We start from the raw sequence: 20,957 nt of genomic DNA on the forward strand, positions 1-20,957 counted from the left end.
CTGTATTTCTTTAATGAAATAATCCAGTCGTTATTGTCACCTATGAAATAATAAACCTATTTTTTTTTTTATTAAATTTGGGGCAATATCCTAATCCCCATTTGTCATCAAATTGTTTGTTTTGTCTGACTAATATTCAGTTTACCATAACACAAATAAAAGCAGATTTGAGAATTACCATACATTGCCAAATATTGCAATTGTCAATATTAAATTGTGTGGTGTTGTTTTGTATAGCCTTTATAAAATATAAAAACAGACCCTGTGGTTCCGTTACAGCCTATATTGACCAAACAATAATTAGCTTATATAAATTACAAATTCAGATTGGTCTGAAAGGATGTTTTACAATTTGAATAAGCAACTTTTGCATGGTATAGTTAAATTAAACAGCAAGTTTTCCCCTCCAGGATCTCTGTTACTAATTTACAGATTTACAGACATTTATTAAAAGCACCACCCTTTCTGAGCGACATGCTTTGATTGATTGGGGAATCAGTTGTGTATTGTCCAATGGGCAGCAAAACAGAAGTCAGTGGGCATGTCACCGGCTGTGAGCGCTTATAACATATTGTGCTATTGTGACCCTCAAATTAGTCTGCAAGGATTATTTGTGCGCCAGTCAATACCGATAGACACGAATAAGTCAATGTTTTGGATATTTACTTATCAACATTTGAAACAGAAACATGTTTCATATTAACATTTTTAATCAAAGTTGTGTTTTATGTGTTTTCTGCCAATTAATTAGCTGACTAAAAATCTATTTTAGGTCTTAGATTTTGACTTCCACCCTCGAAGCAAATACAAATGAAAAGTGTCGCCCATAAATTGAGATTTTGTGATTTGCCGTCATTCAAAGATATTTTTACTCTCCCACTCAGCCAGGGCCAGATTAACACTTTGCTGTACCCTGGGCAACAATATTCAAGGGCCCCATCATCACTACCTCAGAATCACCATAATCTGGCAAAATACAGAATAAATTACAGTAATATACAGTTAATGTACTCAATTCATCAATAACTAACTGTCATCAAGTGCATTTTCATGTACAAACACTCACAGAACTACAAATGCACTACTATGTCCTCTTGTCAAGGCCATTCACTCACATATTATGTTATGAAAACAAAACACATCAGCATCAGTATAATCTGGCAGAACTGACCCACTAAAGTGATGACAATAATAATAATAAAAATAATAATAATAATAATAATAATACATTTTATTTGGAAGGCGCCTTTCTTGGCACTCAAGGACACCGTACAAAAAGATAGAAAAAGAGAGGGAAGGAAGTGTCCTCAATTTCACAAAAAAAAGAAGTAAGCAACCACTTTCAAAGCATCGAATATTTATTTACTAACACCTATTCCCAGCAGCAAAAAATGTATTGAATTGATAGAGACATCACAGAGGAAGACAAGACACAAACAAAAATCAAGAATCTAGAATCAAGTAGCATTTTGGTCCTCAGCTCATTTTAAACAGAAATCACCCTGTCACCTCAAAATTAATTTTTGAGCAAAGGCTCCGATGGACAGTTTAATATATAAGAGAGAGATAACCAGATATTTTGCTTGTGCCTACACTGCTCTGGGCCCTTTAGAGGTCTATGGTTAATCCAGCCTTGCACTCAGCCACAGAAGTTATCTCTAAAAACAGCAGCACGAACAGTTTTGTATGGGACTGTCTTGCAGTCAGTACTGAGGGCAAAATCACACAGGGCTGTCAGTCTCTGTTGGACGAAGGCTAGCATTAGCTGGCTTTAATTTATGGGAAACGAAGGTATGTATGAAAATGAATTCTTCCCTCTCAAGATTGGATATTCCTAATGCAAGAAAGACGTATCTGTAGCCAGACCGTCTGCTTATTCCGGTGAAGGCCGTTGTGTTCGTTTCTCTCTGTTACACAGTTTTGACAGCTGCCTTTTACACAGTAACGATACGATGCGGTGCAACAACAGCTCACGTTTTGCTTGCTAGCAAGCGAAGTAAAATTCCGGAAAACACATTTTTCAAATTGAAATTTGTTTTAGAAAGTAATGTGTATACCGGTTTTAAGGCTAATATGGTATTGTTGAAAATATTATGGATAAATTATCGAGCTATCTTGCTGCTTTTTGCGATCAAGCTAACTAGAACAAGAGACGCAAAACTAGCAAGTAGAACTTTCAAAATAAAACATTAATCGCAACGCTTTCTGAGATGTCCAGGCTTCAATTCGTCACCCTGTTAAAATAATCGTCTAACTCATTTTTTCAAGTTTTGCAGGAAACACAAAAAACTTCACCATAAGTGTAACATATGACATTTATTGATCATTTAACTAAAAAAGGATAAAACAAAGGATGGCTATTGGCATAGTAATAACACTGTGTGTAAATTATGTAACTTAAGAGAAATAAATGACTTAGGCAATTTTTTGAACATGCCTTTGTGACTTAAGCAAGATATGGTACCACTTTATTTTGAAGGTGTCTACATAAGAGTCACACAAGCCTGTCAGAAACATGACATGACAAGTATCATGAGCATTAATGTTACTTCAAAGTGTCATTAATGTTCATGACACATCCCTCACAACGCTCATGTCACTCTTATGTAGACACCTTCAAAATAAAGTGTTACCATATCTTTCGTAAGTCACAAAGGCAAGTTCATAAAATAGCCTAAGTCACATTTTATTTTGACTTAGGCATAATAAATCCGCTTAAGTCACACACTTGACATAGGCCATTATCTTAAAGGGGTAAAATCACATGATCTGATCAACTGAGGATGTAGGGGATTTTACCATAGGTGGCCGGCGTCATGAGGAGATGATTTAGGCAAAAAAAACCAATTTTGACAAAAAATGATTAATGGCATACACAGTACTCTAATGATACGGCTGTGTTTGCTCCTAATATCATATGGTGGGATTTTCCCCACACTTGACTCAACATTTTCAATAATAGCCACATAACTGTCACATGCATATGCATTGTGTTTGCTTTAACTGTATTTACCAGGTGTTTTTTTAAATTATGCATACAAAATGGGCATTGTAGTTTACCCATGCTTCTTATACATGAATTTCTTACATGTATTGAAATATATAACACATGCCTTCTTGGATTGTAAGCCTTCATTGTTAGAATGCAGTAATCATCTATCTGAATTGTTTTATTGGGGTTATTATTGTCTTCAATATATAATAATTACATACTGTCACACTGTTAAAATAATCGCCTAAGTCATTTTTTGTCAAAATTCGTTTTTTTTGCCTAAATCATCTCCTCATGACGCTGGCCACCTATGGTAAAATCGCCTACGACCTCATTTAATCAGATCATGTGATTTTACCCCTTTAGGATAATGGCCTATGTCAAGTGTGTGACTTAAGTGGATTTATTACGCCTAAGTCAAAATAAAATGTGACTTAGGTAATTTTTTGAACATGCCTTTGTGACTTAAGCGAGATATGGTAACACTTTATTTTGAAGGTGTCTACATAAGAGTGACATGAGTGTGTCATAAACATGACATGGGATGTGTCATGAACATTAATGACACTTTGAAGTAACATTAATGCTCATGATACTTGTCATGTCATTTTTCTGACAGGCTTGTGTGACTCTTATGTAGACACCTTCAAAATAAAGTGGTACCATATCTTGCTTAAGTCACAAAAGGCATGTTCAAAAATTGCCTAAGTCATTTATTTATCCTAAGTTACATAATTTACACACAGTGTTATTACTATGCCAATAGCCATCCTTTGTTACATCCTTTTTGAGTAAAATGATCAATAAATGTCATATGTTACACTTTTGGTGAAGTTTTTGTGTTTCCTGCAAAACTTGAAAAAATGAGTTAGGCGATTATTTTAACAGGGTGACGATACTCTAACTCTGTATATGCTTTTATTTTGAAAACAAAACCCCATACCGGAAATCAGTTGCTTTAACCTGCATGAGGAGTTGACGCATGTTCAGTGAGACAGTTAGCTCAGCTAGCTAGCTGAGTGTATAGCTTGAGTCGGTTTTGTTTTGGTTATGCTAGTGTGTCAAGCTCGCCCTGAAGTTTCGAGTTCAAGTCAGGTTGAAGTGCGTCATTAACAACTGTTCATACCCCAGAGCGCGTGAGCAAAAGCAAAAGAGGCTTTGCTAGCTACATTGTGTTTTGCTAACCACTTGACACTTTGTGTTTTTCTGCAGAAGCACAATTTAAAAGTGGCAAAGCAGCGCAGTGAATCATGAACCTGCTATGAATGACTCGGAGAACATTTGGGGCTTCGTTCGGTGCTCTCCGGGGCACTTTCAGCCACCTGGAGGACTAGGGAGGACACCGAGAGAAGGATCTTGTCATCCCTGACTTCCTCAACGCCTTGCCTGGAGTTGTACCTGGAGGTGTGGACGACATGGCCAGTCTACAGCAGACTGATTTATCATATGCGTGGGAAAAGTACATGGATTGTAGACTGCAAGGAGCGGATCTGCAGGTAGGCTGCTGACAGACACTGGAGGCAGGAGCCGGTGTGATACCGGCTCAGCTCAAGGGTCTTTCTCTGGGTGCTGGTGATGCTTACTTTGAGTTTCCAGGACTACAAAGCAGTGGTCCTGGAAACCGGGATAAGTCATGAATGCAGTTAGGTAAAAATTGTTTATTCTGATGGATACAAAGTATCATGTTAAGCTTGCAAAACTGGCAGTATAGAGCATTTTATTTGACTACAATTATGGACATTGCACTTGATGCAACATGCAAATAAAGCATAAGTCCATGTAATATGCTAATTCTGAAATAATGATAGATTCTTATCTGTTTACATAATTTGACACACTGTAATCTAAATATTACTGCATTGAAACAGTTTTTGGGTGCTGATGTTGTTTTTCTTGATTTCAAATTATCACTAAGGGAAGAATAATAATAGCAAACCCTGTTAGGAGACTTTCTTTTAGTCGGCTCCTTGTCATTCAAGCTGCCTAAATTACTTTTCTGTTTTGCCTGAGCTGCTCCACACTGAGTGACCATGAGCTTGAAGTGGCTGTTGCAAAACGCTCTACATGAATACTTTAACGGAAGAACAGTAATGGATATGTGGAGTTTAGTTGATAAGGTGTCACAATTTCAATTCTGAATTGAAAATCAAGCGAAATATTATCTTAAGTATTCAATATTAAGTGTCAAAATTAAAAGCAGGTTGCTGAAATTTTAAATATAGCCTATGTTGAACATTTGAGAAAATATGGCATTATAACACACTTGATACCATGCAGTCTATCTTTTTAAAGATTAATTTGAAAATGTGAAGGGCAGTTGTCAGGCCATGAAAACCAATGATCTGTTGATCTTTATCAAGACTTGATAGTCTAACAATCGATTTAAATCCAAAGTAATCGGAATGAAATTACAGTGAAATGTGGATTTAGCTAATAGTGACACCACTGTAGATAGTAGTAAGAACTTTTGTGTTAAGTTTTTATAATAGAGCTGTCTTCTGCTAAAGAAATTCTTAGTCAACAAATTGATTTTGTTGATTTAATCAACAGATCTGTAAAACTAAGTTTCTCCACAAAGAATCATGCAAATGTACCACTTTAAATCTAAAGCCAGAGATGCCCTCATAGTTTACTTGTAAATAACTAATGCAGCATTAAAAAAAACATTTAAAAAAATGACTTATGTCATTAAAAATTCATAGTCGACCAAGACTATATGAGCAATTGGAGAACTAATCGACTGGCTGGCAACTATAAGTGTTTGTATTCATTAAACAAATTCAGAGCCCCAAAACATCTGTACAGCGACATGCAGGAGACTACAGATAAAACCAGAGAAGATTGTTTCTCTTCAGATTATGATTATTTTGTATGGAATTGTATGTGGGTGTAACTGGAGGATTAAGAGTCATTCAGCTATTGTGGAAGGAACAAGCAGTAAAATGATTCCCCTTGTTGCTTGGAATTGGACCTGCCTTGAATCCTCCTGGAGGTCCCCAGGCACCACTTTTAGAGACAGAAATGTACCGAGCACACAGCATAAGCACGAGCAGGACCAGCAGTGAATCACGGCACAGAGGTGAAGGCAGGTGTAAACCACAGATTGCTCATTATGAGTGTTGCGCAAGTGCTCTCTTGTTCTTGTGTCGATGTATTACAGAAGTGAGTGGCGGTGGTTCTGATCTCTGTCAGGCCACTGCAGCTTTTTTCACCCCCTCCTCCTGCTGTCAGAACTAACAGCAGCCAGATCACGAGACTTGGATTAGGATCAGACTGCAGGCTGACTGATCTGCCCCGCACACACACACACAGACGAGCTGATTTAGCCATTATATTAGTCCATTATATTTGATTTATCATGTGCAAGAACTCTTTAAAAGACAGACCTGCTATCATTTTTAAAGCTAATGAGTGCTGAAAAAGCCTGAAGGGTTTTTTTTCATTCTTAGAAATAATGGCTTCCTTCCTCTACAGCCATCATGTCTTTGATGGTGTGTATGCTTCATTGCTTTCTTAATCATGTTGGTGTGCATATGAGCTCAAGAAATGGTGCTGGCCTGTTCGCAGTTGTCATAGTAATGCTAAAATAATAAAACAATTGCACTGCACCAAACAGGCTGTGCCTTTCTATTAATGGTAACTTTTTATGTCACGTTTTGTTATGACAACTCTCATGGGACGGCTGTGTTTGCTCCTCCACTTTTGGCACCTTCGCTGTGATCAAAGTGTTGCGTGCGTGCATGCGTGCGTGTGCGTGTGTGTGTGTGTGTGTGAGAGAGATGCAGAAAGATGGTTAAGTGAGCACAGCTGTACTCTGTAGTTTGCTGATGTCGTAGCTTTCCTCCCTGATTGAATGTGATGGGGACGCAGTGACAGGCTATAGCACTCACATGGATATTGTTACACTGCTTGCACGTTATATTTTTCTCCTTCCTCACTCTGCCAATCCCATCAGTGCACAAGTGTATACTGTGCATTCCTACCATCTGTGGCGTCTGCTCCTCATTGCAGTCAGCTCACAGGTAAACATGATTAAGTGGTCATGGAAACTGTCCAACGACTGAAAAGGCCCTTGTTTTAACGCCCACCAGACAGCGAGACTCTGCTCTGCTGTTCTATATCCAATTCTGTGATACCACTTTACTGTGAAATGCAGAGGGCAAAAAGACACTCGCTCCTGCAGTAATCAATAAGATACCCTACCACAGAAGTGTGAAAGTTCTGGAGCTGCAGACTCGCTCTTTTTCTCTGCCCCTCTCATCTTTTATTCTTTGCATTCTTGTCTCTCATCTCTCTCGCTTTTCATTTGTATTTCTATCAGGATTAATCTCTCGTTGGTATTTCTGTTACTTATTTCCCGCACAATGATCAAGGACAATAAAAGAACTGGGTGTGTTCTAAGTTCGACCTGATCCTTGACCATAGTCATCATATTTTTCATTTCCTGTTTCTTGAGAAAGCAGAAATACCACAAAAAAAGTTATTTATGGGGTCAAAATAAACCACAGTCTTATTGAGGATCTAGCAAAATGTTGTTGTGGATCTGCCTAATTTGTAGCAACCTCTTTCTCTATATTTTCACTGTATAATAAAGGGGACCTATCAGGGCTGGGCAATTCATCGAAAATCGAGTGACATGACTCTGCCCTATCCAATCAGCAACATGTCAGAGAACTCAAACGCCGAGCCAACAGATCAACTTGAGCAGCTTGTACCCAAGAAAAAATGCCATGTCCGTTGTTTGGACGCATTTTGGCTTTAGGGAAGACGACACAGAACAAAAAGAAGTCAGATATAAACACTGCAGAAAAACTGTTGCAACAAATGGAAGTTATTTTCTACTGTTTAGAGGAGTTGATTTCGCCCCATAAAACTGAAATATGACATTTTCATTTCAAGCAATGCTGTGATTTCAGTCAGTTTTAATAAATAAGCACAATTCAGTTCATCTGTGTATCCTTATGTCTTTTTAAATCACAAAGATATAGACTCTTTAATTAGGAAAAAGCTTTAACAGTTGAGCATATTTACAGTAGAGACCTCGTCGGTGAACTATGAAGGCAAAAAACAAAATAATCGTTCCTCAATTGTAATCGAAGTAAAATGTTCAGTTAATCGTCATATTGATTTGAGGTTATATTGCCCAGCCATAGGACCTATTATGCTTTTCCTTATTTTCTGTCATAATGTTACCAGTTAATTGATATACTAAGGTGTCCCAATTTTTTTTCTTTTACTATTCAAGTTCATTCGAGTTACTACAGCGGCTAACTCGGGAGCGTCCACTCATAAATCAGGCCCAGTGGTGGGGAGTGAGAGAGGGTATACTAGCTCACTAATTATTGTGTCATATGTGCTCAGATAAACATAGAGGAGTCGAGATCGGGGCAGAGAGGAGTGAACAAATCGCTCGCTGAAAACAGCCCTGTAGTGAAATAAGATTAAATCCATTCTAATATGTTAAAGTGTTTGATTGGGTATTTTTTGGTTTAGAAGCTTTTACTGTTGATTTCTTACAGCAGAAAGTGCTGCTACAGTGCTGGTACAGTCCTTCCACTGCTACATGTAGCTACACGCTAACGTCAGGAAGCCTGTAATTGTGGTTGCCCATGTTGCTTATTTCTATTATAAGTGATTTTTCATGTATAGTCATTGGTGATATTGAGGGCAAGAATAGTAAAAATGATAAAGACCCAAATCAGAGCAGACTGGGCTTTTTTGGAGGGGTGCTTAAAGAGACAGACACTACAACAAAGCATCTCAGACAGAGGGTGTATAGAGATGCATCAGTCATGGGCAGTATGAGAAAAAATGTTGTTTTTTGAACATTAAAGCAATGTAAGTACATGTTCTTGTAGATACCTAAAATGCCAGAAAGAACCTCAAATTAGCATAATATGTCCTCTTTAATGCACCTTAGCTAACACCATTTACTATTTTTGTATTTAATCTGTATCATTTACTTAAGTGAGCATATTTGCATCAAAGCTTCAGTAAAATGGGTTTTCTTGCATTAAGCCTTTCTTTCCAGTCTTTCAAATTCCTTCCTTTTATGGAACCATTACTACTGTATAAATATGTTCAGCTACAAAGGAAGTTTGTCGAGAGCACACTTGCAAGTATCTGTGGGGATACTTTCCTTTCTGAATCTTGATCAGCAGAGTCAATTTGGTAGAAAGGTTACTTGGCCACGAGCCAAGTTAGAGACCAGGTGATGTTGCTCTTTCAGTTTCATTATGAACTAACAGGATGTTTCAGAACACTATCGCACAACAAGTGCGGTGATTGGAACACTTCACTTTTTCGGTCAGTTGGTACAGTGCCACTGCAGCTAATTCATCTACGCTTGATCTGCCACACTCTTTGGGCTCATGTTAACTCCACTTTGCATTAAGCTTTTTGTATAAAAAATGGACAACCTGCCTTTGAAAAGACATTTTCCAGCAGGATGATTGTGCTCATCATGTAAGTATTGCTGTGTAGCAACTCCGACATTCATGTTTAGAATCCTGGTGGACTTTAATGTAAATGTCCATTGTCTGTCCATTGTCACTTAATCTCTGACAACAAATGCTAGTGTGCAAAGCTGCTTAAAATAGTGATTTTCTGAATTAGGACAACCCAGGTCACATATTCCACCCACATTACTTGTCATTAGCTTTCTAAGCTTAGTTCTGTGCTTTACATTCCTTCTGTGGTAAAGCCCTGAATCCTTGTCTAAAGAAGATTAAACTGGTTGAGCAAACCATAAGACGAAAGGTAGTGAATACTGAAGAGGGAGTAAAGATGGCAGTGCAGGTTTACCTTTATCACCAAAGTGAATTATTCCCCTTGACAGCAGGGAACAATGTGAGATCTACTTTCTGTCATTTTCTTTTTCTCTGTGTGGCATTAAGGTCAGCTTTAATAGACAGCCATCTGAAAATAATTAATGAAAATGGATCATATTCCACATCTGAGCAACTAAGAGCACAGTAAATTGGGAAAAATATAATTTCTACTAGGGATGGGCGTTTCGAAGGAACCTGCCAACTCGATTATCTATATCGTTAACAGTCAATTAATCGATTAATCACTGCATGCATACATGGGCAAAATAAAAAATATACATACAGTACTATGCAAAAGCCTGGTTTGATTACAGACCCTTTTATTTTGAAAGGAAGAAAAGAGACTTGATCCTGTCAATCATACAAATAAATCAACTGAGATTAAACTGTAAAGATAACGTCAAGGAGTTCAGTGTTTTATGTTTAAGCCCCCGAAGAGGAATGAGGTTAGTTTTCACAGTAATCTTGCATATTTAAATGTGTTTTGTGTTTAAATAAGTTTTAGATCAATTAAACCTACTTCATGCTAGCAAGGTTTGATACAGTAAGCTAGTTGTGTTCCAATTAATACTCTTGTATTTCTGTATGTTTTATAATTGTTGTATTAACTCTGTTTGCAAACTGTAGCTTTATCCAACTTAATTCTCAGCTCATTGGTTTATTCACGTACGGCCGCAGAACTGAACGATAGGCCGTGTTTCAGTTCAGTGATACTGATACACAGTCATAGATAAAATTAAAATAAAAAAAATACACAGATCAATTAAAAATTCCACGTGATCGACCAAATTCTTAACAACCATTAATCGATCAACGATTAATTACTCCCATCCCTAATTACTACATTGTCATTTTGTCATTTTCATACAACAATCTTGATGTTGACATATACTGCATAAACACAATACCATTCAAAAGTTTGGACACACCTTCTCATTCAATGGTTTTTCTTTAATTTTATTACATTTTCTACAATGTAGATTTACATTAAAGACATAAAAACTATGAAATAACACATATGGAATTATGTAGTAAACAAACCAAAAAATGTTTTAGATTTTAGATTCTTCAAACTAGACACATTTTAAGACCAAACCATACTGGAGCTGTATCAGCTTACATGTTTTCAGTCTTGTTAAGGCTTAACTTCTCCTAACTAAGAGATGGGAGAGTTTCACTTCATAAAACACCTTGATAATGTGTGAACTCAACGAATTAGTATTATGACGAGTGTACATTTATGTAATTTTCAGTCAAAAATTTTAAACATATCTGGCAACGTATTGGTGCGCTGAAGCTTTTTCATTTACTCCACAGTCATTTGCCAGTGACATTCCTCAACTTATTTTTTTAGTGAATTCACCATGACATTGCTCTTTGAGTGAAATTCAAGTGCTACTGTTCAAACAGAAGACGTGCCTTCAGGCTCCGAACATAATGTCTTGTGATCATCACACTATTTTCGCTAAAGGTCATTTCCCTTTTTAATTTACGAGGTGTGACTCCAATCATTTTTCTTATCTTGTTTACCAAAATGACTTTAGTGAAGTCGGATACTTAGGCTTGGTGGTTGACCAAAGGACTTGTTTCACATCTGCATTTAGTGTTCCGTCCTCAGTTTCAACCTAACTCCTACTCGCGCCTGTCTCCGGGGCTGTTCCAAACGATTGGCTGAATGGATGAATAATTCATGTCTCCAGCTCTGGGTTGAGTCAGAGGCCAACCATTGCTCTGTTTTAGCTTTTTCCACCCAGTGGCATGCTATTAAGTCAGATCGCTACCTCAAAAACAGACTCTCTCAGTCCACCAGGGGAGAGAAAGGCCAGAACAGGCTGTTTGTATTATAATTTAGACCAACACCAGGTCGCAGCCTTATCTCTCTGTAATAAAACAATGAAACGGAAAGTGACGCATTTTCATTTCCTGCTGAGTGGCTATGCTTGATTAAAGGTCACCATTTGTGACAGTGTGGATCTGACACTGACAGAAACAACCAAGCATGCTTTTTGATGGTAGCCTCTTGACATTTGTTTGTGTGTCTTAATGGGGACAAAAAATGTTATTTGTGGTGTTGTGTGAAGCAGCTCTGCTCTCTGACTGTAGTTTGTTAGGAAATGCGGAACGTTAGGGGCTCCTCATGATGCTCATCACCCAAATGTCAAATTAGATCAGTAGGGATCTCAAACCGGAAAAAAAACATTGCATAACCAACGCCCCACGTCCTCTCTCACGAGGACAGGATCACATCGCTTTCACTGCCTCTGCCAAGTTGTAGTCTACCCAATTATCCAAAGAGAGCTTGAGAGGAAAGTCTGTACCAGTGTGGGTGACTCAGCCATCAGACTCCCATGACTAGGCCTCCCATGATTGCTATGTTGGATACAGACCGTGTAAAAAAAACCCAGGTCCCAGCCACCATGTCCAGGAAAATACAAAAACTTTGGTCAGGGTTTCAATTCAAATATATATTCCTGTTCTGTGAAGCCACACTCTATTAAACATACTTAAATATACAAATAAAACAAGTGTGAGCAAATGTGTTTCCTCCTGTGGTGTCCTGAAGCAACCTTCCTTGACCAGTTTAAAGAATTAGTTAAATATAATTAAAGGCAAGAGTGTTTTTTTCCTCAATTCTGTGTGTCCATGCTGTTAATTTCCCTTTGCGCAGGCAGCACACACAGCAAGGAGTTCGATGAGAGGAAAGGTTGGTTTCACCAAAAACATATAAAGTTAAATTATATTGAATTAATTCTTCTGTCAACAAATAATAGAATGGCCTTTAAAATTAATCCTAAATCACTTTTCTTGACTTAAATACAATTTTACAAATACAAAACCTCCATAGATCAAAACTTCATAATACAGTCATGGGAAAAAAAAATTAGACCACCCTTGTTTCTTCAGTTTCTTGTTCATTTTAATGCCTGGTACAACTAAAGGTACATTTGTTTGGACAAATATAATGATAACAATTAAAATAGCTCACAAGAGTTTAACTTAAGAGCTGATATCTAGCCATTTTCCATGGTTTTCTTGATGATGATTTTATGTTATTATTATATTTGTCCAAGCAAATGTACCTTCGGTTGTACCAGGCATTAAAATGAACAAGAATTTGAAGATCTGGTCTAATCATTTTTTCCATGACTGTAGACGGAGTAATAATTTTCCTTGTTAGCAGATTGAGGTGTTTATTATCAGTTCTACTTCAAATGGGACCATTATTTACAAAATGATCATGCAGTATTAAAGAAGACTTGAAAGTAGCGATTGAGAAACTCACCAGGTGATAAATCGAGTGAGGAGTAGGGTCATCTTCTCATATACCTCTATACAATCTGACTTTGTTTTGCAGCCAGTGGAGTGTGTCAATAAGTGAAAGCTGTTTGTCTCAACCACACTGTGATTGCCTGTGTATGTCTACATGACAAATGAACAAATTAAGTAGTTTATCACTGCAGAGGAAAGGTCAAAGCTCTCTTTTTGTTTACAGAAATGTGTTCTTGGGGATTTGTGAACTGTTGATTTCCCCCTCCAAGCTGTATTAATCAGTATTGGCAGTCTCTGCATTATCAAATCACCCTGCCTGGTTTGTGCCGAGTGCATTGTAATATTGGATTAGAGCCTCGGAGGAAAAAACAACCCTGTTGCCTGGAAATTAGTGTTATCGTGAGCCGCTCGGTTTCCCTTACCCATATGAGGAATACGGCCACAACAGGTACACTGATAACACAAGGACAAATCAAGTCATTTCAGATGCTCATTTTGGGAGATTAACTTTAATAGACTGAGTGCACAGCTCCTCCACAGTTCCAGGGTTTTTTTTTCTAATAAACTAATAACAGTTTTGGCAACCTTGAAGCTTTGATTTCCTGCCAGTCACTCCGCCTGTTTATCTTTGCTCTCATCTGTTGCTGCAGTTATTTCTTCCACCTTTATGTTCTTGTCAGCTTTCATGTTTTACCCCTGTCCTCTCCTGTCTCTCTCATGATCCATGCATTTCTTTCTCTTCCCTTTCCCGTCTCCCCTGTGTGATGTTGTCCAGCCCCCTGGTGTGCAGTGACCCCCACCCACCCACCTACCTACCCATCCCCTCCCCGCTTGGGTGGGTTGTTGCCTCAGCTGTTGAAGTTTCACCCTCTCTTCCCCTCCTTGACCCTGGTGAGTGTGGTAAACTCTGCACCATCATGACCTGCACCTGACTTAAAATTTAAGCTATTTAATACGATTGTGTTAGCCCATGCAATATTGCGCCTTTTCTAGATACATCTTTAATGTCATTCGTAGTTGAAGTAACAACTTGTTTTGACAGTTGTGACACAGGAAGGAGGTTGACTCACACCGAAGCTATACAACAGAGCAGGGTTTTTCCAGAAGAGTGGCTTGGGTCCCTGTCATCACGGTTAGCAGCAAAAGCCGTGTGACGAAGCTGCAGATACCTGAATAACTGATTTGAGAGTTTCCCTCCTGTGTTTTAGTCAAGTGACTAAATCAGTTTCACAGATATGCATAGTTGGATATGCATATGTCTCAGGGAATGCTAAGAAGACACAGAATAGTAAACCCATGATGACAGTAAATTATTCCATATATACTCTTTAAAAGGCTCTTTCTTTTTTTAGTCTGTGCATTTAAATTGCACAATTCAGTCAATGCAAAAAGCTGTGTCTTTATTGCTTAAATACTTTGTTGTGTCACTGTGACAAATCACTGTGTCCAAATTTGTATGGAGTTATACAACCATTTTATTCCTTTGGTTTACATCCTGGTTTGCTTGCTAGCAGGTCCTTTTCATCACAGCTTTGGAAACTCTTCTTTTGGCTCTACCGTCACCAACTATCAATCAGTAGACTAACTAAACTATTACTAAATGTGCAAAATCTTGCCCCTGTAAAATCTTGCCCCTGTTCTTCCGTGCATACATACTAGGGCTGGGCGATATGGACCAAAACTCATATCCCTGTATTTTTAGGCAGAATGCCGATATATGATATATAGTGGTATTTTAAACAAAACATGCAAAGTGTTTAGTTTTAACTCAATGCCACAAGTAATCATCATCAGCCTTTTTTATTTAAGGACTTTATCAAATTCAAAACCTTCCGACTTTTGAAGCAATTTGCTTGCAGCAGGTTTAGCAAGCAGCGTCATGTTGCTCTTCATCTGCAATCCGAAATACCTCCATTTTTCTAAAGAACTAGCTCTTGCTCTGTAACCAACCAAACAGTGGTCATAAATTAAGGCAACATCAACATTTATTATATATCAGTATGGTGGTATTGTCTCAGCTACATATCTCTTTCTAAAATATATCGGTATAACTCTTAATACCGATATACCGCCCAGCCCTAATACATACATGATACAAACAATTTTAAAGAACCACTTATAAAAACATTTCCCTATTGAGTCCCTAGCGGTCAAAAACATGGTGCCTGTAAGTACAGATTGCGAAGTGTTTAAGGTTGTCAATAAAAATCTACTATAAATTAAACATTTTTACAACTAACTTTCTTTGCTTCCTAATAGTTAGTTGAGGTATAATTTTTTTAGAATCTTAATGGAGAGGTAAATACATTTTAGACGACTATAAATTGGTATGGGACTTAAAAATGTGACATCTTTACATTCATTTATAATAATAATGATTTCAAAAAACAGTATAGTTCTCTAATTTTAGGTCATTTTATCCACAGATTGTTTTTCCCATCCGGTCAGACCCTGTGTAATGTGATTGGTACTGTGCGGTTTCCATTCTTTGGCTTTGTGACCCAGACACTCAGCAGCCACATCAGTCAGGGATCAGCGTTCCCTGAATGAATCCAGTCAGTGGTGTCAGATTAGCAGAGGAGTAAAGCTAGCTCCATGGTGGTGTAAGGGAAGGCGGGACGCTGGCTTAGAGAATCACCCGTCTGCCGGGAAGATATTAGCACACTACCCTGAAACCGGTAATGCAGTTAAAATCGGTCAGATGGCTTGTCTTGCTTTTATGAAAGTCCCAATTGCCTCGCCAGCTTTGGTGGCGAGAGATTCCTGCTGTATGGTCTGGCTCTGACCAAAGCACTGTGACCAAGCTGATTTCATCCTAATGTGGTCCTTGTTTCCCCAGATTCAGGAATTCTCCAGTGTTATTCTTTTATATCTGATTGTGATTTGAAATGCTGTGCTGTCCATCAGACTGTTGCTCGAAGTCATGAGCCTCGATTTAAACGTGAATAGGCTGAGTCCAAAATAGACTAAACTTATGGTTCAAGGAATTATTTATTTTGTTATTTTAATGAAAAAAATCAGTATAAATCCAAACAAATGGGTGCTTTTTTGTTCCCTTTCGTATTGGAATGTCAGAGAGTTTCAGCACTGCATCTGATCCAGTAAATCAATATTAGGGTTATAGTGCCACATAACAACAGTGGCTGTTACATCACAATCTAATTGACTGCCCCATCACCTATAATATTACAAAACATGGAATCATTGAGAGTAATGTCATAAGGGTTATTGAGTCAAAGCTTAATGTTGTTGCTGTGTATTTTTTTCAGTTCCCTTTCATGTGGGTGCAACAAGTAATAATCTTGAGCTAATTCATGTTCCTTCTTTTTTTATCTTCTCTGTCTCTTATCAGGTTAGCCTTCAGGGTCTGGAGAATTTCCTCTGTCTCTTCCACTATGTGCAGCATCACCCCAACATCAGCAAAGATGCACTGAAATTCTGGTAGGTCTCGTTGTTATTTTAACATCATTAGCTGTACTGTGGTAGAGATTTTGTCTCACTAATAGGGTGGCTAACACCTTGCTATATAATGAAATGTCACAAATCTCAGCCTCAAGAGCAAAACTGGACTTCATTTGTTATATAATGGGCAAAGAGTAACTGCAAACACACCTGCAGTTGCTAAAGAAAATATTTATTTTCCTCATTTTTATATCCCACCACTGCATTAGGGGTTGCAAGTAATATATAATCATGGTGCATTAGCTTTCCACAATACCTTGCTGCATACATTTACATACTGATGAGGAGAAATGTAGGCATTAGGCACCTCAAGTGCCTCTTGTTTGTATTCTGTTCAGTGTAAATAAGTGACACACACGCACTACCTAGAATTAAGTGAGTGCATTAGCATTTGTGAGCTACGTGTTCCCTCAGCTGAAAAGTGATTAGTTTGAATGGGGTTTTGGTTAAAATGCCTGAATAATGTCCTTGTTAAAGACCAGCTTAAGGCAATTTAATGTTTCACTCTGTGAGATCGGCTATTGAATGTTTTATGTTTTACGTTTTTGGAGCTTTTATCTGCAGTGATTGAGCACAAAGCTAACAGATGTGGTAGACACTGAATTGTGGGTTTGACTCATTATACTGGCCTTAACTCTCTTTAAGTTTGACTACTGACACTTTTTTGATGATGGAATAGCCAATGTATCACGGTATAGTTGTTATTTTTTTAAACTGTCAGTTTGTGGATTAGTTAATGTGTTGATACCCTGAAAATGAAAAGGCTTTCAGCATGCTGGAGGAACACACAGGCTTATTGATATTAATTATATTGTTGTGTTGAACCGCGAGTAAATTATCTGATTAATGAATCCCAGAAACCTTTGTCAATCAAAGAGCTTCTTTTAGCATCAATCACAATGAAGAAAACATACATTTTAATAATCCATTATCATAATTTACACAATTTCAGGTCCATCACAACCCCATACAGTTCTCAGTGACCGATTTAAAATTAATCTGACAAAATAAAGGAGTAAACAGTCCACAGTGAATAAAATCACTCCTAGTATACATATTGTGCCTGCACACTCCTCATTTCTTATTGTTTGCAGTAGAACCACATATATTGATTCTGTTAATCATGGGGATGAACCATATTTGCCTCCATGACATCATTACAGCTCTTGACACTCGATTAACAGTGCACTGCGCACACTGCAACCCTGTCGATATGACGTGCTCTTATATGACCCGGAGCCATGCATAAAGCCCAGACAATATGTGAATATTATTCATTGCTTTAAGTGTCCTTTAACCTCTTTTAAAAACATTGTGCGATGACTTCTACCCACACTGGAAGGGGCAGAGCTGAATAAAGCCTCTACAGTTTTAATAGCTCAGTTAGAGTTAAAAGCATCACAATAATTAGTCGGGAAATGCAAAATTTGACATCTGCAGGAAAGATGTGTCTCTTTCCAGCAGTATCATATCATGCAAACCATTATCTCTGTTTACCAAGTCTGTAATCACTGTCTTGTGGGAATGATTAAATGATGGAGAGTGTTGTGGCACAAAGGTGGTGGAGAAAAAAAGATAAATAACGCTTTTAATATTTGACAAGCAAATACTGTGGGGTTTTATCCTCTATTGAATTTGTCTAAATTTCTTGGCGATGCAGCCCGAACTGTCATATGTCAGCTGCTTGTTTTGAAGCCACTGTATCTAATTTAATAATATATTTACATAATACATTTCCCCCAGCCCTAGCCTGTTAATTGATTGCTGGATAATGCCATGCAAACATTAGCTTTATTATAAATAGTAGATATCGCACATTAAGAAGTCAAAGCCTCTGAGATGTGCGTCTGGCATGTTTGACAGTGACCTGTGACCTAAATAAGCTCCATTCAGTGGACAGGCATGTTTCACCTAAACTAAAGCTGAATTATCATGGTGAGGGAGGAAGTGAGAAATACTGTGTAGTGACACACCGTGACAGCTCATTATGACTCAAAATGTTTTAAATGTCCAGAATAATTAAATTGATGATCAATGTAGTTTATTTATTATTTATTACTATATTTCTATAGCACCTTTCAAAACCAGGGTTACAAGGTGCTTTACAAAGTACATTATCACGGAGGCAATACAACAGTTAAAACAAAAATAACAGAACATCATCAAAAACAGTGAACAAGCAAAAATAATAGGATACAAAATTAAAATATGTGTAAGACGTTAGAAATCATTGCACAAATGCCAGTCTGTACAAGTGGGTTTTTAAAAGTTTTTTAAAATGATACACAGACTCAGCTGCACTGATACTGAGGGGGAGCTTGTTGTTAATGAACTGTAAGCCATTGTTGTTCATCAATTTCAACATTTCCAGATCTTTCTCAGCTCTTGCCGTGCCACGTCCATGATGTGTTCAGTGTCTGTCGGTCTGTCTTAAAGTTAATTGCCCACAGAGGGAAAGTTGTGAAGCTCTAGTTATGTTCTGCACTGAAGTGCTTTGCTTGTCTGAGCAGTAGGGGTCTCTGGTGTATTCACATTTTTATAATTTGCTGTTTTGTGCACCTCAACAGGTAGGGCCTGTAGAGGCAAAGTTAACTCTACAAATACTGCAAATGGTTTGCTTTGGTTTGCCGCATCCGTCTCCTTCCTCCAGCAGATTAAAACCATCATCACCTTCTCTCATAATCTCTATATGCAATCTTGGAATTTATTGGCTGTCGTCTGATGAAATTTTAACTTTTTATTAGCTTATTTAAATTTTATCTGCTTTCATATGCAGATAAATACCTGACAGACATTTGTGAAAATATCAGGTGGTAGACATCCTTCAACGCCAACTCCCTGCTTGCTTCTCAAGTTGCTCAATGGACTGTAAACAGCACATAGGAGAGCAGGTCTTGCCTCTTCATATCTATTATCTGGAAATCCACTGGCTACACCGGAACCCTTGAAATATTGGCTGTTGTCCCCAGAGGCTTGAGAAAACTTTCAGGGCATATTTTCTTTTTGCTTTTCTAAAACAGCAGTTGCTGTCAAGTGTTTGTCAGACTAAAACTAATTTCCTTTGTATCTATGTCATAGAAACTGTTCAGTGACTCTTTAACCCCTTTTTTATTGCAGTATTCCTTGGAAAAAACACCATTTAAAAACAAACTCATATCTAACATTCTGTTGGTTTACAGGTTCTGGAACCTCATGTTTGTAAAACACTAAAATATTCATATTTCCTATTAACAGATGATTATCAAACATTGAAGTATGTAATGTATAGCCCTGCTGCTCTGGATTAATAGCCTAATAGAATTCAGGCCTTAACTATTGTAAAAAATCTCATAAGACATGAGGCATTTAGCCAGTTGATTTTTAGAAATCTTGTGGTTCCAATTAGAAAGATAAATGTAGCTGCTATAAATTAATCATTAGAGTTAATGTGAAATCCAATTAAAATGTTTTTTTCTTGAAACTTGCAATCTAAATAAGAATCAAGAAGATATTTAGAAATAATAGAAGAATACAATAGAGTAAACTGTGTCTTTAATATACTGAAGAGAACATTATGCCTTATCTTGCCTCCTGTCTCTTTTTGGCGCTTTTGGTAGTTGTTCCTAGTAGCCCTGTTTGTTGTAGTGCAGAATAGAAAGGCTGTTACTGTCAATGAGGGTTGGTTACGGAGGTCTTCTACAGGGCACTGGGGGCTTGTCACTATTCCCAAGGCCAGTCCCCTCGCCATGTGACATCACATGCTTTCATGTGATACGCTGATCTGCTGCGAATCTGGAAAGCTTCCATTTGAAATTCCAATTTAATGGAATTTGTGCTGCAGAACAGAAAATTCAGTCAGCAGTCGTGTGAGGAGGTATGCAGATACAGCCAGCAGAGCTGCAGTCATGCTCGGAGCAAACACAAGATGACTGCAAGGAAACCGTTTGGCCCAGTAACATTTGGTGAGACGAGAACGACTATACGTGTATATTACAGAGGCTGGTGTCCGTGAAAATATTCTTCTGTTGTTGTTTTTAAATGATATACTTGTTGTATATTTTATGAATATAGGTTTGGATCAGAGCTGCACCTTAAAGTCAAATTGTAAGCATGTCAAAGTAAACACTAAGTTATTTGTTTACTGTCTAATTGGAATTATTTCTGCCTCAGTCCTGAGGGCTTGTCTTAAATTCAGAGGTAGGTAAAGTCATGTTGAGCTGAGTAACTGGGGCTGTCCTGTAAAGTGGGTGTGTATCTTTAACGGTGAATGGAGAGAGATGTGAGGTGTGTGTCGTATTTAGAGACCTCGGCTTTTTGTCAGTTATTTAGAGGAACTTGTGGTTGTGACAGAGATGAGCATATAAACGCAGAGGCAATATATGAATCAGTGATTATTGCGTTTGCTCATTGAAATGGAAGTTGTT

At 37.8% G+C, this 20,957-nt stretch overlaps 1 protein-coding gene across 1 annotated transcript in view; it reads left to right on the forward strand.

The window, feature by feature from the left end:
• Positions 1–1,709: 1,709 nt before the first annotated feature.
• Positions 1,710–20,957, forward strand: part of lyst (lysosomal trafficking regulator) — a 77,767-nt gene continuing 58,519 nt past the window's right edge. Inside the window, exons 1-3 of the mRNA XM_059359164.1 lie at positions 1,710–1,791; positions 4,205–4,488; positions 16,445–16,533. Of these exons, the coding sequence (XP_059215147.1) occupies positions 4,408–4,488; positions 16,445–16,533 (170 nt within the window). The 5' untranslated portion in view covers positions 1,710–1,791; positions 4,205–4,407. The remainder of the gene's footprint in view (positions 1,792–4,204; positions 4,489–16,444; positions 16,534–20,957) is intronic.

Source organism: Centropristis striata, chromosome 20 (genome assembly GCF_030273125.1).
Source record: "Centropristis striata isolate RG_2023a ecotype Rhode Island chromosome 20, C.striata_1.0, whole genome shotgun sequence".
Classification (NCBI taxonomy): Eukaryota; Metazoa; Chordata; class Actinopteri; order Perciformes; family Serranidae; genus Centropristis; species Centropristis striata.